Raw genomic sequence first — 27867 nt, 5'->3', positions numbered from 1 at the left:
TCGTCCTAAAAAACATAACCAACGTTAGTGAGGTACAGTTACAGTTAATCTTCTTAAATTTAAATTTGTCAGTACTATATAAATCTCTGAGGCTTCCGTGGCCGAGTGGTCTAAGCGATTGCTTCAGAAGCGGTGGGTTCGACTCCCCCCCCCCCCCCTCGCTCCGGATATACTTTAGCCTGTTTCTGATGTAAATACTTTCATGTGTTGTTGATACGTATTCTGTATTGCGTAGAATAAAATATATCATGCGTAAGGGAGGCAAGACACTCAGATTGTAGTCCTCATCCAAATAAACCTGTGCAATAGGCACCAAAAGAAAGAAAAAAAATCTAAAAATTAACAGTACCAAAAGATTACTGCTTTATTTTCGTCCAAAAATTTCAGTAGATTACATTTAATTATATAATCTAATCGCTTGATTTTTTAGCTCACAAATCCAGGCACGCAATCGGAGAAATTAAAAATCCTTCTTCGAACGTATTCATTAGAAATTGGCTCTTTTAAAAATTTAACATGTATGCAGTAAACCGCAGAGGCGTGCATAGAAATTTCGGAGACCGTCACAGATGACATTTATGGGCCCCCCTCTATTGTTTACTCCTACGTCCCTACATGTATTTCATCCTCTTTTCAAAAATCTCGGGACCCCCCCCCCCCTTGTGCACGCCCCTGAGTAGACCCTCATTTTACTCGGTTTTGATTATTCACGGTTTAAGCTCTGCCGTTTTTATTTTGTTTTACACGGATGAGTTATGATTTTACACGGAAGCGGCATTGCAAGCAGAAATAAAATTCCTATGAGGTTGCAGATACATGCTATGAACTGCAGTTTGGCGTGCTAATAAGCGAACTTGGGTCGATTTTTGTGCTTGGTTCTAGAATCCTTTCTTTCCATCAGAAGTTAAGTTATTAAAGTCATACAGTTCAGAGCTTAATGAAAAAGAGCTTTTAGAAGTGACAAAATGAGGAAGAAACCGAAGACGGTTACGACACCGGTGACACAACCAAAAACTTTTAAGTTACGAACCATTCCCAGTTAATGGCAAATGCTCTTTCTGATTTGTTAGTGAAGAAAGGTTTGGTCGCTTTAGATGTGTCAATACCCTACAAAGAACTAGATACAAATGATTAATGCCAACAGACTAAGCTTTTTTTAAAATGTTTTCTTCACGCACTTGGTGCATATGTATCACAATAATTACACATTAAATTTATTATATCGGCACCGTGACCTTTTCAAATTTCGGAATTTTCCGGACTTCGTACTCCGATTCAAAAGATAGTGAAAGCTCTCCTATCGTGGGGTTATTGGTCGCGATTTTCACAGTTCTGCTTATGTTTGCACTAAATTTCTTTTACTATTTGGTCAATCTGAATGAAAGTATTTTTCATTACACTAAAACAAGAGCGAATAATTTGCCTCAGTGTCTAGTTTTTCCCCTTTAAAAGGTTTCCTTTGTTTGAAATTGTCAAAATATCATTGCTTCTCATTAATTTTCTGATTTTTAAATTTATTAAAAGTTTAACTCATTTCTCTTGCCGAATGAAATGTTCTCAGTTTATTCCCATAAAAAAAAAGATTAATTTGAATTCTGAAATTTTGAATTCAAATTATGTTTTTCTAAATCACGAGTTGGAGTTATTGTTTCTAGAAACGGCTCTTGGTCCCTCCCTTCTCCTAGGCGGTTACGTGTGTATAGTTGTGTATGTGTAGACTTGTGTGTGTCAACGTATGCATGGTGTAGAGCATGCGTGTGTGTAGGACATGGATGCCACCGACCTGGAGAAGAGGATTTGGGGGGGGGGGGGGGGGGGAAGTGCTCAGGACCGGAGGAGCCGCGCCTGCAGAGGGCGGTGGTAAGCGGTGGTTAAAACTATTAGCAATCGTGAGCTCTGTACTTAATTTCTGTACTTTTTTTGCTAAGTAATAAAATGCCCTTACAATTCTTATTTATGTATCTTACATGCCATTTTATAAATTGTCTAATACAGCAAAAAGTAATTTTTAATCTGGAAAAAAGTCTTGTTTCACGGTTTTGTATGCATGATATGTATTATGTTTTGACGAATGATTTTTATTCCATGTTTTTATCAGGAAGACAATGAATAACGACAAGATTGAGAGAGAATACAAATTTTTACATTTATTGGCAAATACTTTACATACATCATGTTCAGTATACAACATCACAAGGGGGGTGACAGAAAACACCACCTCCCCTTAGGCGCGAAAACTATTATCTACAACAGATCATCCATCCTCATGTGAAAGCACACAGAATTCAAATCGGGACAAGGCAGTCGGAAAAAACATTTCGAAATCAAGTAACTTCAGCAGCAAAGGAATATCCCTAGTGAGTTAAAAAGCAGCAGTGAATCTTTTGAGCACGGAATCGATTTAAAACCTAAATTTGATTGGTGTACAATTTAATTGTAATCGCGCATAACCCGATTTTGATTTCTATTTAGTTATTTCGCAGATATATATATATATTATGCACCGGCTATCTGCAAAATTGAAGGGGTTGGGGGTAAGAACTGATAGTTGACACAACTATTAAACGGTAAGAAAATACTAAACAGCGAGTTACGCGTGAGATTGCAGTTTTACCTTTGCTAAGGGTGTCGTTTTGTTTCTTGAATTTGCAACGTGAAGATAATATACGATTTTTTTTCGTAATTTCAAAGCAAAATGATAAAGTATTACGAATTTATACAAAGTATTCACTTCAAATAATAAGCACAGCTTCTGAAGGAAAAGAATACGAGGGAGGGGGGGGGGTCAAGAATTTGAATATTAGATGGTTTGTAAACGATTAGATTGAAAGTCTTACATGACGAAATTTTAAGCTGATTTAGAATAATGACCTTTAAGGTCATTACAATTTAAAAGACAAATGTTAGTTTTAAAACTCTTAAAATATCCTAGGGTATTGCTTGAAATACACCGTCAGATCAGTCAATTCCAGCCGAGGACTGCAGTTTCGTGCTTGTTAGCACTCATCAGCCCGGCTTAGGAAGTGGCTGAGCTAGAGGTGAAAAACCTCTTAAAGAAGCCAAGAGTGCCAAACAAACTGGCAGTTAATATAGAATTAGCACTGACCAGACGAGTGACAGAAGCAATGGTTCAGTTCAACTCGAAGATTGAAGGCAAAGCATGGTATATTCAGCAAGTTGTAACTTACTGAATATATCCTAGGGTATTATTTACCTGTGTCATATCAATATCGTAGACTTGACATTCAAGCATTCTATTTTTTTTTTCTTTTTAAGACAAAATAAAACACCAGCAATTTCATGTAAGTTCAAAAAATCAGAAACATAAAAATTTAAAAATCAATCTCATTAAAGATTTCCATATCTATAACATTTTCACTAAGCAATGTTGTAATAACGTGCAACAATCATTCATAACATCAATTTTGATCATCATTCACAGCATGGTCCAAATTTAGTCACACGCACGATATGCAAAAGGTGTACTTGTCACGTTAAGAAAACATTTTTTCGGACTGCCTTTCCATTTTCGAGGGAAGATATACGAAAGTGTCACCTTGAATAATTCCACTATAAAGAACTATTTTCAAAATAGATACTCCAACCAAGGTTTTGTTCATTAGTCCATCTAAAGTGTCCTATCTCGTCACGAGAGATCTCCAAATGTCCTTAATATAAATTCTATGTACAAAAGGTTAAAAAATAGTGTGCAAAAAGTCGACCGCCCCAGAGTGCAAGGGGGAAAAAAAGTTTTTTTTCACATTACTATATATACAACATGCAACACTGGAGAGCAGACTTTTTATATATTTTATACAAAACCATCACAAGCTGGGGAATACGTATTTTTGAAACACTCGCGATAGCACATAAGGAAATAGTTGAAGATGGCCAGACGAATAATTTACCTCTTCCACTTCAGAGATAGATTTTTGTATTCAAAAGTTTTGATTCAAACTCTAAATGTATTCAACTTCTAAAAACTAAACTTAGTGGCGCAACAGTCTATGGGGTTCAAGGCCTATGTGCTCATCTTAGTTTTCGTGATGTTTCAGCCGAACGCGAAACCTCCAGTGTTTAGTTCCCAAGCACGCTTGGTACTCATTTTATCAACCCACTGAAAGGATGAAAGGCTGATTTGAATATTCAACTTCTACAATTTTACGACCTAAGAAGTCAGACTTTTTTTTCTTAATAATTGTACATACCAATAAAAATGGTTTTAATGTCGTGGTCTAAATGCTATCTTTTATAACGGTATTATGAGTTTTTGAAAACAAAGTTAAGCTTAAGTGTTTATTCACTGAGCAGACTACCCTATATTTCTAATTTTTGCTCTACCACATATTTTTTTTATCGTTTGCAAATACTTGACTATCTGCTTCGAATGTTCTCCATCACTTAATTTTATTTTGTCTCCTAGAAGTGCAAGTTTGGACATTGTTTCTTAGGTCATCTGTGAAACTGAAAAATATTAAGATAACAACGTGTAAAATATTTATTTCGAAAGAAAATATCATCATTCAATATTTAACTATCCATCAACTAATAAAAGAACTAGTTTTCAATTTTTGATTTAACAAATGGATCGTTATCGTACTCTGGAATAAAAGCTACTAGAGTCTGGCCATCTCATATATTGCACATTTTGTACAAGAAAAACTTACGTGAACAGGAAAAACCACAGACGCTTTTGAATAGTAGTTTTGGCATGCCACAAAACAAAGTTTTAAAAATAATGACTTCAAAAGATAATCAAACCAAAATTACATAAAACTCACAAAATAAAAACACCCAAGACATTTTTTAAAATCACTCGCTTCAAATGCAACAATAATTAACAGATGAGAATTTTCTTCAGATGTATTGACAGAACGGCATCGACCACTGAAAAATTCCATGACAAAATGAAAGAAATAAAATAAGGGTACGTTGGCGATATAATAGATTTATCGCTATTGGAAACAAAGATTTTCTAGCATGGCGACAGTTCACAACTGCATTCAACCATGGGCGCCCATATGGGGGGGAGGGGCAAGGGGGGCTTAAGCCCCCCCTTTGAAATTAGAACTTCCTTGCTTTTAGTACTTTTTTCTTTGCAAAAATGTAAAAACATTTCTACTTTAGCAATTAATGAATAAGTAATTAAAAATGTCAAACTTTAATAACTCTAATCTGTACTGAAATCGGTTTCTATAGGGGAAAATATCCTGCTAAACCATGGGGAAAATATGAGCCCCCTCCCCCTTAAAATTCTGCATATGGGCGCCTTTGATTGCAACCCTTATATTTTCCTCCCGCAGGATTAGGTTGTAACATTGAAACGCCTGCATTCGCGATACCAGGGGTGTCCCCTACCCCAAAAATGGTGAAAATACCCTTCAAAGCAACCCTCCTAAAAATTTCAATGACGCTATCTGCGCCATGAACCCTCCTAGGAGGGCAACCCTAGAGATACCATACATCATTATTTTTTAATATGGATTTTTAGAATGCTTTTAATAGTGGCATTTGAGACACAATCCCGAGCAGGCGTATTTACACTATATGACATAGTAACTGCTCTATAAAAAATGAAGTTATTGTCCCAAAAACGCCATTCAAATGAAACAAAGATCTTAAAAATGTGCCATTGAAATACAAAGAAATCCCTCCCCACCATTCAAATTAACTAATTACACAGCTAAAAACCATAACAAGTTCTATTTAAGTTAGATAACCCACCAATTCAGTAAATAAAACAAACCAATATTAAAAGTTCCATTTAAATAATTAAAACACGATGAGAGCAAACGTGTGGACACGAAAATGATATTTTTTCAATTTTCGCCAAAGCAAACAAATCGCCAAAGTACCCATATTTTGACCAATGAAAGACTTGATCCATAATGGTTCAGAGCAATACTGATCATTAGGATTTCGTTGCTCAAAACCACTATCTTATTTTTACCCTGGATAAAATTCCAAGCAATTGTTAGAACCTTATCTTACGAAAAACTAATGAAATTTTTCATGCAAATGCCAAACAAAACCAGCATAGATTCTTCGCAAGGTGTTTTCTTTCTTTCTTCTTTTTTTTTTTGAATTTGGCGTCTGGGAAAAAATCGAAATATCTATTTTTTTAAAGAAAATCATATCAGTTTAAAAGGAAAAAAAAAACTTTTTCTATCGTAAGCTCTAATAAAGTTTTTGTTACCATAATTTGCAGCAGGTTATTAATCATGTCGAAAATAACAAAACCATTCTAGTGACCAGTAATTTGATTAAAGGGATTTACTAACATCATTTTATGTTTTAAGGAGGAGGAACTCAATAGTAATGTGTAGAAATATACAGATAACAAAATATTGAAGTAAGAACGGGGGGGGGGCATAACTTCAAAGGAATGAACCATTAAAACAATCTTTTTAACAAACAAGATTCGTATTTTGGTAAAATTGCTCAATTGAATATTGTATACATTTAATTATATACATAATATTTATAACGAAGTAACTCTACAAAAATACAATTTTATGTACATAAGATGAGCATCTCAAATATAAATCCAACATAAATTACGTCTGGAATTCGAGATGATGAGACTCAGCGGTGACTGGTTCTGTCCAAGTTCTTAATGACTATTTTCTGTCGATATCCGTTCGGATCGGGATTATACACGGTCAAGTTGCTGCCCCGGAATTTACTAGTGTAATTTTTAAAACTGTCCGCTTTCTTGTATATAGGAATAGACGAACTCGGTTTGTACGACGAAGATGAGGAGGATGACGTGGAAGTGACAGGGGTGGACTGGGCCGTTGTCGTCTGAATGGGTTTTGGGCAGGGCGCGGGTGATGCTGACCTGTGTTGAGTGAGCATTCTCATCAGGGTCGGAGAAGCTCTCGGATGCGAGACCTGGATGACCGGGGGCGACCTGGGGCTCCCCCGACTCAGGGGCGATTTGTTGATGTGAGAGTCCGTGGTGCTCGAGGATTTGCGATGGCTGGACATGGAAGGAGAAGACTGCTTTCCATAGTGGGGCATGGAGCTGGGGGATTTGCTCAGGTTGAAGCTGGGGGGTGGCGACGACTGCACGGTCTTCGGCGTGGATCGCCCAGGCAGGGGCAAGGGGGCGATGTTTCCTTTGGCGAAGGAGTTCAGCATGGCTGAGTTGTATTGGAGGAAAGAACTCGGTAGGAAAGGAACCATGCCTTGGTGGGCTGTAGGCACTGGTGGTGGTACTACAGTGTGGCTGTTGTTGTAGGTAGGCGTGGCTTTCGCCGGAACGGAAGAGGGCGAAGACCTGGGGGGACTAGGATACACCATGTTGTTGCAGTGCAGAGGAACTTGGAGATGAGGGCCCTTCCCGTGCTGAGCCATCTGCTGAGCGGCCATCATGTTGTGGTGGTGGACGCTGAGGTGGTGCATCAACAACGAAGGGGAAGTGGGATGCTTAGGAGCAGGAGGGCAGGCAGTGTGCTGCTTGTTGGGAGCTGGAAGATACGCTTGCTGCCTGTGTTTGATGTCCAGAACCGGATTCGCAACTGCTTTCGGGCGAGAGCTTGGCGTTTCACCGGCTTTTCGAGCGCACGTGGATAAGTCCAGAGCACCCAAGGTGTCTTTCTTTTGACGATATAAATTGTCAATCACGTCATTCAAGCTGCTCGCCTTTGCAGGACGATGAGATTCTTCGGAAGGGGCGGGAGTGACTACTGACGACGTGGTGGTAACTGGAGCAGTGAAGGAAAGCAGCTGGGTCGACGACGAACTCGTCATCACAACATCGTTCGTGGACGTGGACACAACAGGAGCAGCAGGTGAACCAATATCGTCATCGCAACTGGACCTAGCTTGACTGCTAATATCACTTGCTCTCCCACTATCAGCTTCTGTGTCATCTGTTACATCTGCTTCGTCTTCCTTCTCGGCAATGGCCTTGATCTTTTTCCGCAGAGCAGTATCGGCATCGTCTTCGTTATCTGAACTGTCCATTTTTTGTTCATCAACCACTAAGTCTGGTTGGCAACCCAGATCATCGTTGTCACTAAATTCAGCAGATATCGAATTCTTTACACTGGTTTCGTATGCTTCAGTTGCCTTCCTGTCCATTGAAAACGACTTGCAAAACATAGGCTGTGAGATTGATGGATTGATCGGAGGAGACTGGACGCCGTTGCAAACAGCGCCATTCAATTTTACCTCCGTACTAACGGAAGAAGTTTCTACGGAAATCGGTTTAGCAGTTTTAGTTAGTTCAGAACTTGAAGTTGGGATACTATTCGCAATCGTTTCGCATTCCATCTTACTGGAACTGTCGACGGACGAAACACTTTGCTGAATAGAAACATTCTTTTCCTCTGAATCAGAAGACGAAGGTAAAGATACCTGCACTGAGCTCGAATTGGAAGTTTGAATGTCCGATTTAAGTTCAGTAACGGCATCTGTAGTAGAAACAGAATTATCACATAACGAATCTTTTCCACAGACAGAGTCACTTTTTTCCGACGAATCAACTTCAATGCAATCGGGAGATGGACTAACATCTGATGTTGGTGCAGTACCTTCACTTGTAACATTTTTGCTTGGGGTTGGCTCTTCTTTTGAGGAAGCATTATTGTCAACGGTAACAATAGAACTTGACACTTGTGGCAGAGAAATCACAGAGCTATTTACAGGTGGAATAGCGACTAATGTGTGATGATTAGATAAGCTATTTACATTTGATTGACAAGTGATTGGTTGACAAGCAGTTTGACCAGCAAATGTGGAAGACTGTTGAATACTATTCTCAGGCAAACCATTTGATAAAACTGTGGGAACAAAGGTATTTTCAACTGTCTTAGTTACCGTGCTCGCGTTCGTTTGATTCATATAAGGGGCTACCTGTGGCATAAAAGTATTTCTCGAAACATTGCACAACGTGTTTGCCGTTGAAGACACAAGAGTAGTCACCAAGGCTGGAGCTAGACTAGTCATCACAGAGGGTACCAATTTCCCAACTGTCAGTGACTGCAAATGGGGCATTGGTGCGGCGGCTAGAGGAACAGGAGTACTAGGAGGGGGATAAGGAGCAAGTCGAGCCAGTTTCTGGATTGGTGCAGCTTTACTCTTTTTCTTGGACTTTCTAGGTCTACCCCTGGGGTTCGTATGAGGAGGATGAATCAGTTTTAATCTGACACCATTTGACGTAGATAAAATAGTGTTAGTGTCAGACGTTGAAACCAATTTCACGGTTCCATAAGACATTGGCCCATTTGTACTAAGAGACGGTTTTGCACTAGGACTAGCACTGGTGGTGGAAACTACATTCACTGGCTCAGAAATTTCCATTTTCTGATTTGTTTCCATGGAAGATGATTTGATTCCAGTTGCGGGATGATCGCAGTTCGTAATAGGCTTGTCATTCGAGGGAGAAATCCTTTCTAGTTCGACAGAACATTGGTTTATCTCAGCAGGCGTTTCGTCAACCTCCATTTTTTCAAGCTCGTTTTGCTGCGTCCCCTCTGCTTTTTCTGGAATTTCACTGCACACGGATGGGATACTCGGAATCGTCTGCTTAGGCTCTGGTTCGGTGATGACCATAGGTTTTGATATCTTTGGAATCAACTTCTCCCACTTTCTGGGAATGCGCTGTGTTACGTTATAATGGAATTTCATAGGTCCAGCCTGTGAAAAAGAGGAAAAACAAAATAAGTATAACTGGTTAAATGATGCACAATTTGCATTAATGTTAACACGGAATAAATCATTTAATATGAAATCTGTTACAACTACAATTTGGTTTAATAGAAAATGCATTGTACAAAGCAGTAGTAAACGTATGGAGCTGTGCTCCTTTATTACGAGCAAAACTTGATACATAGACGAACATTTTCTCGATTTTTATCACTAAATAGTTTTTGGTGCAACAAGGAAGGTTTTTACAAATACAAAATGATACAATAAACTTACCCTTTTCCAAGCATAAATATAAGCTATGTCCATTAAAGTGTCGTCGTCCCTCAGCACATGGTCAGCGTACATGATTTCAACCTAAAATGAAATAAAATCAAATAATTATTTACTTGAAATATGGTTCGCTAAAAACACACGTCCAGCTACTTTTTATACAGAATTACATTTTTGTAAAACTCCGATGCCTCCTGATGATTGATGTACTTAACAAAAATGTTTTTCACGTGGTACAATCCTAAAAGATCATTAACTTGGTTTAAACAGGCTTTTAAAAGAGATGTCAGAATTTAAGAAAAAGAAAAAAAAAAGAGATAAATATGATGTGTAATGTTTACTTTTCACGAGGAAAATGTGAAAGCCTGTGGTCATTTAAATTTTCCTGTGGTGCTTAACATTCAAATTGAAAATACAATACTGTCCAGCTCTGGCAAGTTGAGCTCCGCTGCCCGACTAATTAAACGATTGTATTTGTTGAAATAGGGGTGAGGAAAAACGGCTTAAGAACTTGCGGATTTAGTTTGCATTGTTATTGCTCATTTGGCGAACAATGTAATTCAGGTAAGAAGTAACAAGCGGGACAGGATTTTGTCACCAATAAAAGGGTTGCAATGGTAGCTCAACTCTGTGTCTAACAATTCCTCTTCTTACTGACTGCTCTCTTGAAAGAAATAGATTTGCTCAAGGCCATAGCTCACTACTCAGACTTGAACAGTACAACATCGGGTAAAACAAACAAAAGAACTTAAAACGTAACCACGGAAAGTGTCCAACCCCACTGTTATACTAGCGCACACAATGGTTCGCAATCGCAGTAGTAGTAGTGTAAGTATTATCAGCTTGATATGAAAGAGGGGACCCGGTGACCAAACTGACAAAATGAACTCCAAACTTAAATATAAGAGGTGGGGGGGGGGGGGGTCTCAATTTGCCAAAAAATTACTATTCTAAGATTTCTAACATGGCCTAAGATGTGCAACCAAGGGATCGAGGGGAGGATTAACCTAACCTCCCCCTCCCTGATATTCTGCCATTCAAGTATGACGAAATGAAACGTTCGTGTACGAAGTTTATACCTTAAAATATTGAAAGCAACAAATGATTGTATTTTTGATAAGTACATCGGACCTCAAATTTATGATGTGACATGGAAAAAAAAAAATATGTACTAAATTTTAAAATGACCATCTCCCCCGCACCCGCCGATTATGAACTTGAGGTTTTTGCTTTTTTTTTCACTTACTGCAGCGTTGCGTGAGAATGTAACTTTTTTTTCTGCTGGGAGGGAGGATTTCACTTGATTCCATACACGTCCACGTACATACATGAATAAAGCAAGGGGTACAACTAGGTCGGGTGATCGCGTAGAGTGCGTCATTAGAATTTTCACTGCCCTTGGCGGGGATGGGTACCTTTGCATAAGAGTCAGCAATGCTCAAAAGGGGTTCAGGATCCCTTAAAATACGCAAATTCGCAAGACTTCACGAATCTTCTACTATTTTCATCTTGGATATATAAAAGTAAAAAAAAAGGGGACAAGAGAGAGTGCAACCAATGGCATCGGTTCGTGCACCACTGAAGAGGGGCCAAGGAGCCTTTTCTGCCAAAGCACTTTCCAGAAAGAAGAAAAAAAAAAGATACCAACAATCCCGGCGGGAGTCCCTCACTCTCCCTTTCAGAAGAAAGTCGTTAGTGAATGGGCCCAGCCACCCGTGACGCGACCCTGGAGAGCCCCAAATAAGCCCAACGAAAAGGAAGTCTCTCTCTCCCCCCTTCTCAAGTCTGGTTCTTTCTCAACCTGGAGATGGCTGGATGGCTGCTTTTCCTTCTCCACTAATGACGAGGCGTAGACGTGACAATGATCTAATTGACACACCTCAGCTGGTGAGGTTGATGCCAAATGGAGTGTGGCATTCCGCTTCCTATAATTCGAGACTACAAGCCAATACTATCGTGTCTACTCGTGCACCGATTAATGAGGGGCTGAAAGGGGGGGGGGGTCTCACTGAGAATTGCCGATGTTTAACATCTTCAAAGACAGCAATCATCTAATTAACTGCAGCGTTCACGAATTCTAAAAACTTCACTGCTTTCATTTGCAAATTAAAATTTATTGCTGAAACGTGCCGAAATACTGTTCACCGAAATTTCTAACTGCTACTGCTACAGAGGTATTGCTAACAACAAAAGTGGTGTTATTAAAAACAACAGAACTTGAATATTCATAAAACTCAGTTAATTGAAGTTAACGGATCGATTTCGATTTGCACACACGTCGAACTATACACGAGTATATACGGCTCTATATTACCATAAAAATTACAAATCGTCACCGCAATTTCATCCAACTTGACAATGAGTTTCAATTTTCGTACACCTTCCGAATATAGTATATAATTCGTTTTATTACAGCATTCGGACAACCTTACGATTGAGGAGGTTTAGTTGGCTGTACAAAACAGAAGGAAATAGAAATTCCTCAAGAAGAAATGACTCCTATATTTCAATTGAATCGATGATTCAGGTGTCACGCTCGTATAAAGGCTGGAAGTCCTTAGAATTGCATGCCTTCACGTGCATTAGCTAGTTTTCAAGGTTGAGTTAATTTTCAAGACAAGTAAATCAGCTACAAAATGTCTTGGAAACTTTACAGGACTTGGAACGAGCTTTTAAAACAAGCTACAGAAAACGTTAGAAATTGACAATCGTACTAATACGCCGATATCACTAACGTGATCTGCTGAATTATTCCCCCCCCCCCCCTCTTACTTTTTTTTTGTCTAAAATACTTAGTCTGTAGGACAAAATGAAATAGTTTGCTGCAAATTACTTTAGTTGATGGTGATTGATTTCACGGAAAAGTATGTTGGGGTTGAAATTATTTCTCAAGAGTATAAAGAAAATTCTAAATCAATCTCTTTTTAAAGTTTATAAAAATTAGTAGTCCAGTAGAAATTCAATTATTTTTTTTCAATTGCATTTTTTTCTCTATCTTTTCAATTCCTTGTTTTCCAGGTCACAACGTATGATACACGATAGGGGAAAATAAAGATTCTTTTTACTTGAAACAAAAAAATAAACTTTTTAGGATCATTCATTTTGCCCTTACGCATATGAACATTCAAATACAATCAACGTGTGTGATTAAACACGCAGACATGGACAAACTTTTGTTCGGGAAAAGAATACATTTATTTGTTCTAGTCGAGCAGCTTTTCCCTCCTTCGAGCCTTTTGATGCCGGGCTTTCCCCATCAGGCGTTTCCATCTCATTATTTGTCAATTACATTAATAAATAATGTACTTCATCTATTGCGAAACCGAACATAGTACGTATCGGATATAACGACATGAATCGTAGATCTAACTATGACAGCAGCACGTATACAAGTTATGAAAGGTGGAATCTGACGAAACAATTCGTCAGCTTCCAGCATGAAGAAGAAATAACACACGAAGTACTGGTTTAGAAAAGGATTTTGAACATAATCGAAAGCTAAAGATATTGAATTTTATCTCTTCAGTAAAAAAAAAAAAAAAGATTCCACAACAACCCCCCCCCTACACAGGGGTACTGTGCACACTGTGTACACACAAAAACTTGCTATTTTAATCACATGTAATAAGAAGTAAAAGTGTTTAGCCAATGTTAAGAAACAACATAAAAATCATATAACGTTATAAAGAGCAAGATTGCGCAAATACTGTATAAACATGCTTTACGGTGACAAGGAACCCGTTTTATAAAGGCATAATGAAATTTGGGGATGAAATACGCGCCTGAAATATATTTTACAAATACCTATCCCTACCTACTAACAGCTTTTACTGCAGAGGAACATCAAAGTTCGTAATATTGAATGGGCCGCGAACGCCGAAGCGGCAGACCTAGTCTCTTCACATTTGTATTAAAAAATAAATAAATAAATAAATCAAATCGTCGCCTCAGAGCAACAGTAAGATATCTTAGGGTTATTTCTGGGATTAGATATCTTACAGCTGCTCTGAGGCGACGAAATGTATGCTTTACCTTGGTATTTATATCAAGCACTAAGCGTACCTCGCAAAAATTTAAACACTTGCCTTCACTTGTAAGAATAGCCAATCGTTATCAAAACTACGAAATTTTCAAAATCCTTCCTCTCTGTCTTTCGAAAAAAATATATATATCCATCGACATCTACACAATGAGAGGTAAAATGTTTAAAACAGGCTTTTTTTGCTCCTGTCCTTCCAAAACGTTTTAGCTTTTTTTTTTTTTTTTGCATAGCCACATCCAGGGATCGATGTGTTACACTTCAATTTCTTGGAATGTATTTCTTTTCTGAAAATTTAAATTTCAGCTTTACTATTCAGGAAAATCGGAAATGGGAGGAAGCAATAAAAAATAGTAATAAGGGGGGGGGGGAGATGAACCACGAAAGATTCTCATTCCTGTTGCGTTGAAAGACATACAGAACAAAGAACATATTCGATCAATACATATTCCCACTGCTTTCCAGATTCTCTTCAATTATTTACTTTCCATCATGTCTAACTCACTTAGAAGTCGACAATACTTTTTCGAATTCAAGCAGGGCAGTAAGCATCTAGCTTGAAGTCCTCTGATTTCGGGCAGATTACGAAAAATCCGAAGCATCACTGGTCTATTTTTAGAAAACCCTACTTTGGAAAGGGCTCTAAGAATAATTATTCGCTGCTCCTTTCACAACCGGGGACATGTGACCGATTTTCCTTCCCCACTCCAACAGCAGCGCTCTGAATCATTTCTCGCCCCCATACATCACTTCGAGGGAGGGGAGGAGCCGTCGCCATGGCAACGAGAAATTCGATTCGCCCACTTCCTCCCCGAAATCCCCATCCCTCAGCATCGAATCCACTCCATCCGCAGTTCTAATCACCGAACACCCCCAGAAACTTTCTTTCCTTGGAGTTCTAAATGTGTATATCGGTTGGAGAGCACGAACGAGGGGGCGGGACACCCGCCGAGGAAAAGGAAAAAATATGGAAAGAAAAAAAAAAGCAAAAAGAGTTGCTGCATGGAATCATTTCACGTAACAGCACGTACTGCCCGGTTTTCTGAAGTCACTTCACTTCGTTGCACACCGCTGCGATAAGTAATCAAATAATGCTTTTTCAGTACTTTCATAAAAAAAATCTTCGGCAGAGACCGAGAGAGCAAAGAGAGAGAGAGAGAGAGAAAGAGAGAAAATATAAATGCATTCTAACTTTGCTACCTAGTGGAATGGCAGCAATTATTTTCTCAGGTTCTGATCGGTGCTGTGTAACTTCCGAAATGGCGAAAAATTTAGGCAGTTCGTTCCTTTCTTTCTGAGTTATGACAGAGGTGCTCCCCCCATCCTAAATATCACAAAGTCCCCCAATAAGCAAGAGCCTCCCCCTAAAAATTTCAATGGCACATTCTGCGCCATGATGGGCCCCTAGGTGGGCACCCTTGGTTATGAAAACGATAGGACCTCAGCTTCAACCCTTCAAATGCACGATTTTCGTCCTTCGTTATATCGTGGTTGTTCGTAGACATTAAAATAAATAAATAAATAAAATTAAAAAAAAAAAAAAATAAATAAACCGCGATGTTCCAAAAAGCAACGATTCATCTTACGTATGGAAAGTAACTGTTAATCTAACGCAGTGATTCTCAACCTGTGATCCACGAGTAATTTTCATGTGGTCCGGGAACAACTAGTAAAAATTAAAGTGATCCGCTTAGGAAGGGTATCACAAAGCCGAATTTAGCTCCACGCCGCCTCTAGGCAGACTTTTATTAATAGATATTATTTTTTTTTAATTACAATTGCATTTATTTAATAAACCATTTACTTTAGAGCTGAATTCGTAAATGTAAACGTGAAGAAGCTTCGATCTCATTCAAAATGCAGTTTTGAATAACAATTTACATCGCGATTGTAAAATTCGAAAGGTGATATTTTCTCAAGTTCACAACACTTAAAACTGTGGGTTGCATATGGCACCTTGTGGTACCCTCCCCCTTCAAAGAGGTGCCCCTGGGACTACAACTTTTTAACTTTAAACTGAGAGCGCCTTTTAACAGTGTACCATTGAAAAATCAACAGTTCAAAAACTTAATTCCGAAAGTGCCCAAGTACCTCCGAATTTTTTCAACTTTGGGTCACGAACCTTCATTTGAGATCAATAAGGAGTGTTTTTCAAAGACGATCCAACCATTAGAAATACCCGAAAGGCAAACGTGCCCCACTACCCGAGCCCTCTTCTCCTGATAAGACAGATTGCCATTCGAAACGTTTGTCGGAACAGATAATGGTCTTCTCTGCTTGCAGAAGATCATGAATGTTTGAAAAGAACCCAGGGAAATTGCCAACAGAACATAATAGAGCACGGATATAATGATACAATAGACATGAAGAACGTCAAAGGGCAGAAACAAAGAAAAATGCCAGATGTATTTTTGGATTTAAGCGACTTCGATGTGCCATTACTTGATGAATCCAATCATTATTAAAATTAGTAAAAACGAATAAGCAGGAAAAATTATTTAGCTTTCATAAAATGACTGTATCATCGTGAGTGATTTTTTAATTCGATATCTATTTTCTAACCATAAAAAAATCATTAGTGAACTTAACGATACTATACAAAGGTTCAAATACGGCCAAGGAGAAGAATTAATTCCTAGCATAGTTTAGTAAGATAAAAATAAAGGTGCACACAACTCAAAACTATTTTGCAAGAGTGAAAATCAATATAAAGTGTGTAGGCAAAATTTTTAGAGACAATGTCTTTCTCTTTCAATCATTTATCTGTGAAAATAAAAGGTGAACTCTTTTCATTAATATACATATTTTGAAGATAATGTTTAATATTGATATTAATCAACATTTACCAGGCGATGCATATATACAGGAAATGCGTCTGCACAGCAGCTAAGCGCTCAGTGATCGTTTACATTTTCCATCTATGGGTCCCAGAACTCGAGCCATTTTGTCTATCCTTCACACACACAAAAGAAAATTCTGGCTGCGCTAATGCACTGAATATTTTTTTGTCTTCGGTTACTAATCCTTAAGTCAATGCTGACAATTAATGGTCTCATTCACTGATCATTTCGAACCGTCAGTTAGAGATTCGAACCGCCGTGCCGTTTATAAAGCCTTCTTCAAACAATCAGAAGGTTCAGGTGCTTGGACGAAGGGTGGAATCGACTAGTGAATAAGACCGTAAATTTCTTTACTTCCAAAGCGAATTTGTAAGTTTCATACAGATTCATTTTTCTTCTGAGAAAGCGAGAAAAAATGTATTTATAGCTCGTTTCCAATTCCTTGACTACTCCAAATTTTCCTTCAGTCACAAAAACCACGACGTTAAGACAATAATGAGTTTCTTAAAACTTGAAACGAAATGCACTTCCCCTCTAAAAATTTTACTTGCCAAACTAAATAGAACAAACTAAAAATAATAACTAAATCCCGTTTCTAATTAAGTCGAAGGGACCAAATAAAAATTTCGTTGTAAAAAGTCAAATTCTGTAAACGGACACGTTTTCGCGCAAGGAAATTGAGTATTTTGCGAGATGAAAATTTCGCAAATGTTATATGAACAGAACCCGAAAGGTGAAAAACCAGGTGATGGAAAAACCCGCCGTAAAAAAATATTTCGCGAGGCTTATATTTTCGCGATTACAATGATCTCGCAAAAAGAAGTGCTTTTACAGTAGTACAGTCCCCTATACGTGAAACCTGTGTATAACGATACTGTCTATAACGATAATATGTCTATAACATTTTTTTTTGACCCCAGCAAAATGTCAAATCAGCCATTCTGAATCGGACGCGTATTTGAGTGGTTGTATTTTCTGGCAAGTTATCGTGTTTGGTGATTTTTCACTGCGAGCAATTACAGTGAAACCTGTGTATAACGATACTGTCTATAACAATAAACCTGCCTATAACGATATTTTCCTTGGTCCCAGCAAAATTTCAGAATGAAGAATCAAACCGTCTATAACTAACCTGTCTAGTTTTTTCGGTCCCAACAGTATCGTTCTAGACAGGTTTTGCTGTATTAGTGGCACGTGGATTGTTTATTGAATAAAATATTACTTTTGACCAATTTGGCAAAACCTGAAACTTTGCTCTGGTAACCCTAGTTACGCAACAATGAAATAGCCGATCCAAAATGGCTAAACTAAAGCTAATGCGCCGGCCTGTATGTATAGCGGCTGTAGTTAACACTAAAACATGGAGGAGGATTGGAGATATTACAATTTACAACAGTCATAACTACGCAAAATAAGGCTTCGTCATAAACAGACGCGACTGCATACGCTAAAAAAGCACAAAGCTGCAAAATTTACTTTTTTTTTTTTTTTTTTTGCAAAAGTATGTTTTTTGTAAGATGCTGCTTACATTTTTAAACCCTATTTAGTTTCAAATTTAATTTAAAAAAAAAAGTTATCTGGCACTTGCTTTGCCTTTCACTACAATCGTGGGGTTTTTCGTGATAAAAACACGCGGTTAAAAAAAAAAAGTATCTTACCTGGTACGTATGTGGAAGACTGAACTTCATGCTGATGAATTTTTTCAACTGAGAAACGGCGAGAGCTGCTGGGCAATTCAAATGCCGAGTCGTGGCATTCTAGATAAAGTAAAAAAACAAAAAATTCCGAGATCAAAGACTATTTCATTCACAGAACGTCACACTTCTGTATAAAATGTTTAGAATTTTATTTACCTTTTCGCCGGGAGGTGTCTCAGAAGATTCATCCACCACACCGTCTTTAGATCTAAGAAAATAAATGAAAATAGTTGAAGTAAAAATTACTATAGATTAAGTGGATGACTTAATGACATGATTTAATACGCGTCAAGTCAAAAGCAGTCGCGACTGCTTTTGACATCCGACAAAAATAGCAACTAACATTATTTTTAGAATTTGGTCAAGTGTATAATCCGTAAACTCAAAGAATAATTCCAGGATCAATATCGGTTCCGAGAAAATAGAAACAGGACATCTGGTATTATATTCTATCTATGCTTTACGTGAAATAGTGACAGATTGGCAGCTCGTTTATAGAAATAAGATGTGTGTAAGTCCTAAACTTTTTTCGCCTGACTGCTACGCAGTTTTTACCCCCAGCAAAATCTAAAGATATTGAGACCGAATAAAAAAGCGTTCAATGAGACAGAGAATATGATAATGAAATTAAAAAAAAGAAATAAACCCACTTGGGGATATTTCAATAATAGGGAATCGGGCGCGGTCGTTTCATTTTTGGCGTAAATAATTTTATTTTGGTAACCCTGCTGCTTTATAGTAACCCTATGTGAATAGATGTTTCCGATCTCTTTGTTTAGTAGATTTGCAAAGAAAAATATATCTCGCGCAGGCGCTGGAGCCAAAAATTGATGCCAATAAAGAAATATCGCCAGATTCCCCATTATCGAAATATCCCAACCCACTTCTGTTCTTCAAAAAGTTGAGATACTTTTAACCTTTTAATGTGTGACATATTTTGTCCTACAGTAAAAAAAAAACTACTGAAAATCTATTTAAATAATGCTGACAATTTGAATGCTGAATTGCCAAAACTATAATTGCACCGTTCCAATCTACAGCTTGTAAGTTTTTAAAAATGCTGTCATTCATCTGTTTAGAAACTGGTAAGCGCGATAAAAGCCAGAAAAAATCCGTGTATTCATATCATTCCGTCACGGTTACAGTTATCAGCCAACCACATCTAAACAACAAGCGAGTACAAGACGGCAAGCAGAAAACATTAAAAAAGAAAACAAATTTAAAAAAAATCACCCCTCCAACGCACTTTCACCATCATGAGAGGGGAATGACAGACAAACAAAAAAAAAAAAAAAAGGAAAAGAAAAAACCTATGCTTGGCAGCCAACCGCGACAAAGAGAACCACGCCCTCCCCCAGTCGAGTCGATCGTGACGTCACGCGGGCGACCCGGTGACCTCTAGCGGGCCATCGACTTGCAGAGGCGGGGCTCGGGCCTATTGTTCTCTGGGCCGGACTCGCTGGGAGGAGCTTGGGTCAAATGAAACCGGTATGGGACACCTCCCCCGATTATTTTCTGCCCCCATAGTCTGACAGATGTTGTCTGTAGCAACTCCCTGATTCATCATTGGCTACTTTAAAACGATTTGGCAAGCCGTGGTTCAAGCCAGGACCTTTTTTTTTTAAACAACCGAACCTAGTTTTCTATTGGTTATAAAATCAACAAGAAGCATTTAAATGACGGAAAAAAACGAGCAACAAGAACTGGAGTTTTCATATTAGAGGCCCTGGGCATAAGTTTGAGGTCTGCCCATGTTGAGGCAAACATGCCTTATATTTGAGGCAAGTTCTACCAAATAATGTAGTGCAAACGTTTGTCCGTTGAAGTTTGAAACATAATGTGGGTCAAGACAATCCTAGAGGCTTTCGTCAAATGAGATATTTTTTCTAAGAGAATCACCGAGTTTTGTACATAGGTACCTCTCACACCATCTCTTAATTGCTTTTCGTGAACTTCTTGTAAAGGGTTAGCCTTGACTAAATATATTGACACGTGTTTCGTTATGCGAACTAGGGCAAACGAAGGTCATTCAAATCCGGTCCAATAATGTGCTAAGATGCTTTGAAGACGCTAATGGGAAAACAACTACCCGAGTCTTGTGCAGCAAGTGGAAACGAGAACCGAATCAAGTAACCCTTTTCTTCATCACAAAAGCTTTACGGACTGAAAACATTTCTTTGGATACCCTAAATGCTCAACATTCATTTCCCCGTCGTTTCTTCCTAACTCCTGATTGATTTTCCGTGCACGGTATATACTTGTATGAGCTGTGTTGCATAAGTGAGGCCCAACTGCTTGTATATTTCTTATCAACTTTATGCAAATTTTTACTTTTGACGAAATTTATGCTAAAATTTAGATTGTATTTTTCTACATTTTCAACAAAATGCACTATTTAACTTTTATTCGCGTGTAAAATGCATTCCCGAATATTTCTTTTTTTTTCTTTAGGCGTTTTTTACTCACGAAAGGATTAATTAATCTTCTTGAATGAAAACTTGATAACGGTCATTTTGGCTTCAAATTTTGCCGAATAGAGCTCCAATTCTCGAGGAATGATAATAATTTTCCAAATGAAATTCCATATTTCGCCGAATCGCGATAGCGTTGATGAATCATCCATGAATGCCCATGTGCAAAATTTTTATGTGGGAGGGGGAGCTCAAAAATTTTCGCCACAATTTAGCAGGATATTTTCCCCTTGGAAACCAATATCAGAACAGATACGAATTATTAAAATTTGACATTTGTAATTATTCATTAATGGCTGGAGAAGAAATGTTTTTACATTTTTTCAAAGAAAAAAGTACTAAAAGCAAGGAAGTTCTAATTTATAAGGGGTGCTTGAGCCCCCCCCCCCTATGGGCACCCATGGAATCGTCGGACAAAAACTGCCGAAGTGGAAGGTCACAGTGACCTCCCGTTCATGGGGCACCCCATGAACAGTGTGTAGAAACAGATATTCAATAACTTTTCTCAGAAATTAGTCAGAATGAAGAATAAAGTTACAAGAATAAAAATAGAACCGAAAAATTCTTCACCATCTATACCACGAAAAATTACTTCGCGTGGTGCATGCTTGCAAAAAGCCAGCGGAACGCATGCGACGACAAGACTAAACGAACAGGCCAGAAAACCGGTTCGGGACGAAAGAAACGATGTCGTTACGGTCCACAACAGAGTGAAGATAAATGGGGTGTACAGGATGCATGCACATATCACGTGTGGCGAGGTCAGATAACGGAAAGTTTTTACCAAACACCATAGTGTACGGGAGTGTTGTCCAACTTGCACATCTGGAATCTGTTGAGAACAATTTTTGGAAGAACTGAACGGTAGAACTTGTTTGATCTGCTTCAAACCTGAGAAATTGATGATAGTCCTTTTATTGGAATTCCTTGTAGAGTATTTTCGGAAACATTTGACGTTGCTAGAGCTAGTAAAATTCTATCAGGTACTGACAAATTGGTGACTTTGATTTTCTTTTTGAATAGCAGTCGAATTATCTGGAAAATTTTCGATTTTTTCTGAGTCTGCAGCTTAAATTAAACGTTTCCAAATATTTACATAGAAAAATTTCCTCCTGAAATCTCCATATCTTAAATTCAGACTACACCATCATTTTAGCGAATGCTTGAAAAATGATATAGAACGTTAATGATCTTTTTTACCACAGCAACTGTGGAACAAAATACAGTAAAATATCCAACAATATCAATGAAGAAGAATTTTAAATTAATATGAATGGTGAACTAATTGAGTCTGTTCGTATACTACATTTCTAAAACTTTATCAAATCCCCTGTTTCTCGAAGTTTCCGGTTCATATATAGCGAAATTCAAAACAGAGTACAAATAAAATGTTTTCTTTAAAAAAAAAAAAAAAAAAAAAAAAAAAAAAAAAAAAAAAAAAAAAAAAAAAAAAAAAAAAAAAAAAAGACCGTAAGCAATTTCCATATTTTGCTACCAAGCCGCTTCACAAACAACAATGAATATGGAACTCAGCAACACGAGCAGGTGCATCTATCTCTTATTAAAATATCGTTCTCAAATAACCCAGAATGACTAAAAACTTGTGCATATCACAACCAACGTCTAGCTTTAACGTTCGTTAATCTTACTAAAGCTAAATTTAGACAACTTTTCTATTAAAAAAAAAAGGATAGTGTCACAAAACTTACATTTCGTTCCGCGTAATCGTTTATATGAATAAAAGAATTATTTAAAAAAGAAAAATTGCAGTCTATGAGTCGAATATGAAGTTACACTAATTTGGGTTCAGATGTATAGGATTAATGGGGCAATCTTCTTTGGAAAACCAGTCGTGGCAGAAAAAGATTTTTTTAAATGTTAAACTACGAGACATTGCACATTTTATGAACAATGATAATAAGCTAAATTATTTTTGCTTCAACAAAAACTATTCCCGCAGTTGAAAGACAACATTTAGCATAGCACCAGATAAAGAAGTTGAAAATTAATGAGCAACTATTAATTCCTCACCCGAAAACGTTTTATTCTTTTCAGAAATGAAGCGTGCCAATACTTTAGAAATCAGAATGAATTAGTTTAAGACTTAGGAATTAATAAAGGATAAAATCAACGCCTCAAAAAACACTGCACAGTTCCTCATGTTGGAAGTTGCATGTGGTCATGGTCAGCTGCTTCTGCATTTCTTTCTTGTAAACTCCGAATCACGCGTGTGCAATGTTTTTGCTCATTGATGCTTTAATAAAGTAAACGCTTTGCTGCTTATTAGGAATGAGATTTTCAAAAATTATCACCAGTCCTTTAACAGAGCTTAAATCTCTTACATCGCACTCAACTACGATTCAGGCTCAAAACCTCGTTATCAACTCTTTCACCATTTTAAAGGAAATCAAATATGGAACTTACCCGCTGCGGTGTTCCAGAGTGAGGCTGATGGTCTCGTCTGGGGAATAGAAGAACTTCTGCTCCGCCCCCTCGCCACGTTCCTCGGAAGTACAATGCACGGCTGCAACGAGACATTAAGAAACACAAGTCAGCACAGGTCATTTCCTACTGTAATACTAAATCTGCTGACCATGCAAGTTGCCACCTACTCATTTAACAAATTACCCTTCACAACCTCGACGATCGACAGTGGCATTCATTTCGTAAGATTTTTGTAACAAATGATGAACACAAAAGAGGTTGTGGAAAAGAATTTTTTTAAAAGATGGTAGTGCAACTATCTTTAAGAATCTTTTTAATAGTTCAGTGAAGAAAAGTCGAATGAAAAAGTCCGAGAAAAGTTTCAGTTCTTTTTCTCGGAATGAGTTTTCATTCTTTTGACATTTTTATTAAATCCTTTTTTAGACGATTTCATGTTGTAGCAAAAGAAGAAAAGGTAAAAACTCTAGTAAATTTTCTCGGTCATGTAAAAACCAGACAAAAAAAAAAAAAAAGATTTTTTTTTTTTTTTTTAAATACTGATTGTACATCGCAATTAACTACTGAAAACAATGACGAAGATAAAATAAATTACAGTATTCTATTTCAAAAATAATGAAAATCACAGGCATGCAAAAAAAAAAAAAAAAAAACTGGCGGTAAATTTGGGGTAGCAGCTAAAGCTCTAGATTAGCGGTCGCCAGTCGCCAACGGAAGACCCAAAGAATCAAATCCCAGTCGCCAAAAATGATACACACACACACACACAACCAACCATTAACAGTAATATCGCGCTACGACAACACGCTTCCGATCCTACCCTGCTGTTATCCGTCTCATTCAGTAAATCTGTCGAAGCCTCCTAGCCTACGTAATTCGGAAAAAATACATCCAGTGAAATCTATTTTTTTTTTTTTTTGTAGAGTTTCATAACATTTTAATTTGTTGTTGATATTTTTAATAGTGAATAGTTTATTATCATTTACTTTCTGCGCTGCCACAGAGCCGCTGAATACATGCTTACAAAAGTGGCTACAATTTTTTGTGACTTTGGTAGCAAGTGGCTATACTATTTAGAATTCCTTGTTTAGAGCTTTAGTAGGTGCTAATTAATGTACTGGAACAGCTGTGCAGAATGTTTTACTCTGGAACATTCAAACCTAGCGTTAAAAAACTAGACGAGCTGGTGTCTGTCGAGCCTAGAGCTAAATACTATAAAATACATTGCAGCAGCATAACTAGTAACCCTCACAATGAGGAATTCTCAATTTTCGACAAAATACCTACAACAATATTGCAGAACATGATACATACCGGCTTCGGGGTGCTCTGCATAAAACTGTTTCCGCCTTTGCATTTCATCTGGAAAAGACAATGTCATTAATTAGTAAAGCAAACATAAAATAAATTGTAAAAACGTTCATTAGATGGCAACTTCATGAGCGAAAACAGGACTCTTTACTTACTTTGATATAGCCCAGGAATTAATTTATATACAATATCTTGTAGAGTTTGGTCAAACCTGGAAGACAAAAAGAATTGGAGTTAATTGCAATGAGCAGCAATAGTCATAAGAAATTATGACTACAAAAAGAACTGAATGAGATTAAAATTCCGGTATTTTTCTGATATCAGTACAGAACTCGTCGTCAATTTTCTTGCTTAACTCACTAAGAGGTTCGTGTGATGAAGACGGAATTTTGGATTTTTCTTTCACTTAGAACGACTCGCTTTATGGAGTTGGAATATTTTGATTAATATATTGCGTCGCATGTTGACGATTTGACGATACCTGAATCTAATACAGATCTATTTTTTTATGGTGACGTCACGGCAGAGGGGGGAGGGAGCATGCTACAGATAATAATTACCGTATTTAACCGTTCATTTCGATCCATGAAGAAAAAAAATCAAGTTACATTTTTATGCCTTCGTGGTTAACGACAATCGACAAGGCTCAATGAAAACAAACAAAAGTGCAGGGGCCCTAGGCTCTTTTGAACTATGTAATAATTATGCCCAAATAGTCAGATATTATTCAAAATTTCGTCTAATACGTTAAAACTCATTGAGGAAAAAAGTATTAGGAGTTGAACTCCCATACCAAGTTTTGCAAAGATTAGTATAAAATAGTCTAAAACCATATTTTGAGGAAATTGCAGCAACATGTTATGTTGTTTCCCTTTTGAGGTGTACTAATTTTTCATAACGATTTGTTTATATAATATTTCGCATAATTGGCATTTAGATCCAGCAGGGCTTTAAATATTGTCTCTTTCTTTTTCCAATTTTAAAAACATTCGTCGCACTTGCACGAAATTCACTTTTAACTTCTTCCTCAAAGATACAGATGATAAACTTTCACTTATATCATTTGCCTTTTCAAGAAACATAAGACTGCGCAGCAGGAAATTGTTTTGGGGGAAAATAACAGTAATAGCAATGAATGACACAAAACAAGTTTACATACCTAATGCCTTGTAATGGCTTCGTCTCGTGTACCTGTGCATCACAGACTGGGCAGTACTTGTTGTGTTCCAAGTACCTCACAATACACGTTCGACAAACTATAAAGAGATGAAAATTCAAACATTGTGGTAAGCAACTATTTTTGAAAAAAATACGCAACTATTTTTGCTTAGAAATGAGAGAGAGAACTTCTTATATTCCACCGATTGCATAAGAAACAAGAGATACCGAAAGGGGAATGGTTTACCTTCTTTACATTTAAAGGTAATTTAAATTGAACAAGTTATCATTCATAAAATAAATAAATACATAAATACAGAAAGCACAAATAATGAACCCGATTAAAAAAAAAAAAGGAAAAAAATTAGTTTTCAAAATTGCTCCACACGTTATAAGGTGATGCATGAATGTTATTTATGTTTAATGTGTTGTGTGCCTTTTGTTATACAGCAGTTAAAGCTATAATTTAACGGTCGCCAGCCGTCAACAAGCGACTATTTCATTGAAAAAGGCTACTAAAAGGTCAAGTCTCAGTTGCCAAAAGTAGCGACCCTTCGTTTCTGTTTGTTAAAATAATATCGAGAAGTTTTTTTTTTTTTTTTGTCGTTTATTTGGTGTCGAATATTTTCATAAAAAGTAACTAAATCAAACATTCCTGAAGTTTTAACGTCTATTCGTAAATTAAAATGGTCCGTTATTACGATTTTTTTTTTGGGGGGGGGAAACATTTTATTAACACGAATCAAATCATTGAGAAGAAAGATCTGTTGCCATTTTTTTCTCGACTGTGAACAAATAAAATTCTTTCTTTTGTTTTGAGGTTTTTCCTGTAATCAGCTGATTTAAAAATTTTTCTTTTTGGTTATTTTTCCGCTATCAGTCGGAAATTTTAGATTTTTTTTTTGTTCAAGCCTGATTGTTGAACACGCGCCACCTGACATAAATTTTGTTTTCGAAATTGACCGTGCAAAACCGGGCGACTCAACAAGTGGCTGAATAAAAACAACCCTGGGTCGATGCGATAATAGCTCTTAACTGCTTCATTTAATCGTGAAAATGGATTTCAATTCATTGCGATAAGAGAGAGAGAGAGAGAGAAAAGAGTGAGTTCTACTTACAGGAGTGCACGCACTCTGTGATGGTGGTCGCATCGATGATGTATCCTTCACAGAGCACGCACGTGAAGTGCGGGTTGAGGGCACTCACGGGCAGCCGGCGGGCGCGCTGCATGGCCGCCCCACAGCCCCTGCAACACACAAAACACAAACGATAAGTGACAGAAAACAGACACAATAAGTGGCTTCGAGTAAAGCTTGACCACGGAGAGATGGTGGATGATCTTGAAGCAGAAACATCATTTGTATCATTTGTATTAGGTAAAATCAGCCAGAAAGCGGCGAGTAGTAAGGGGCGGCTTCTCGCTGACCCTAACTATTACAAAATAATAAAAAACAACCTATTACAAATGATACAAATGATGTTTCCGCTCCAAGATCATCCGCCATCTCTTCGTGGTCAAGCTTTACAATCGCACAACATCAACAAGCAACACGCTTAGGAAGACAGTCAAATCCAGGGAAGCAGGGATAGGGGCTCGATTAAAAAAATAACAATATGATATAAAAAAAAAACGAACAGATTAAAAAAAAAAACCTACTATTTTATGGGATATTTAAAAAAATGGTATTCCATCACCGCACTCATAGGCGCTAAACCAGGACAGGAGAATGACTCATAAAATTATTTTAGCAAAAGCATTGCAGCTTCTTCCCACATCATTTTAAAATAAAGAGACACTCGCACCATTTCTGTTCGTTTAGGGAAATAAAGAGCAGTTTTATTTCATATTTCAACAAAAAACTACAACAAAGTTTTGTTAAATAAATACAATAAAGATTGCACATATGAAACACAGAAAGTCTGCAACAAAATTTCATCCACACATCTATATGAATCAATTTACCACGCTAATCTTTATCTTT

The 27867-nt window shown here is 37.4% G+C and overlaps 1 protein-coding gene across 1 annotated transcript in view; it reads right to left on the bottom strand.

Annotated features, from left to right (window-relative positions):
- Nucleotides 1-2008: 2008 nt before the first annotated feature.
- Nucleotides 2009-27867, bottom strand: part of LOC129223323 (mucin-2-like) — a 75735-nt gene continuing 49876 nt past the window's right edge. The window contains exons 2-11 of the mRNA XM_054857889.1: nucleotides 27004-27131; nucleotides 25887-25983; nucleotides 24883-24938; nucleotides 24731-24778; nucleotides 23399-23498; nucleotides 18660-18711; nucleotides 18465-18563; nucleotides 9931-10011; nucleotides 6604-9645; nucleotides 2009-2095 (exon numbers count right to left, since the gene is read on the bottom strand). Coding sequence (XP_054713864.1) covers nucleotides 2009-2095; nucleotides 6604-9645; nucleotides 9931-10011; nucleotides 18465-18563; nucleotides 18660-18711; nucleotides 23399-23498; nucleotides 24731-24778; nucleotides 24883-24938; nucleotides 25887-25983; nucleotides 27004-27115 — 3774 coding nt within the window. The 5' untranslated portion in view covers nucleotides 27116-27131. The remainder of the gene's footprint in view (nucleotides 2096-6603; nucleotides 9646-9930; nucleotides 10012-18464; nucleotides 18564-18659; nucleotides 18712-23398; nucleotides 23499-24730; nucleotides 24779-24882; nucleotides 24939-25886; nucleotides 25984-27003; nucleotides 27132-27867) is intronic.

Source organism: Uloborus diversus, chromosome 5 (assembly GCF_026930045.1).
Source record: "Uloborus diversus isolate 005 chromosome 5, Udiv.v.3.1, whole genome shotgun sequence".
NCBI classification, from domain to species: domain Eukaryota; kingdom Metazoa; phylum Arthropoda; class Arachnida; order Araneae; family Uloboridae; genus Uloborus; species Uloborus diversus.
The sequence above is the reverse complement of the archived record's forward strand: the minus strand, read 5'-3'. Positions and strand labels throughout refer to the sequence as shown.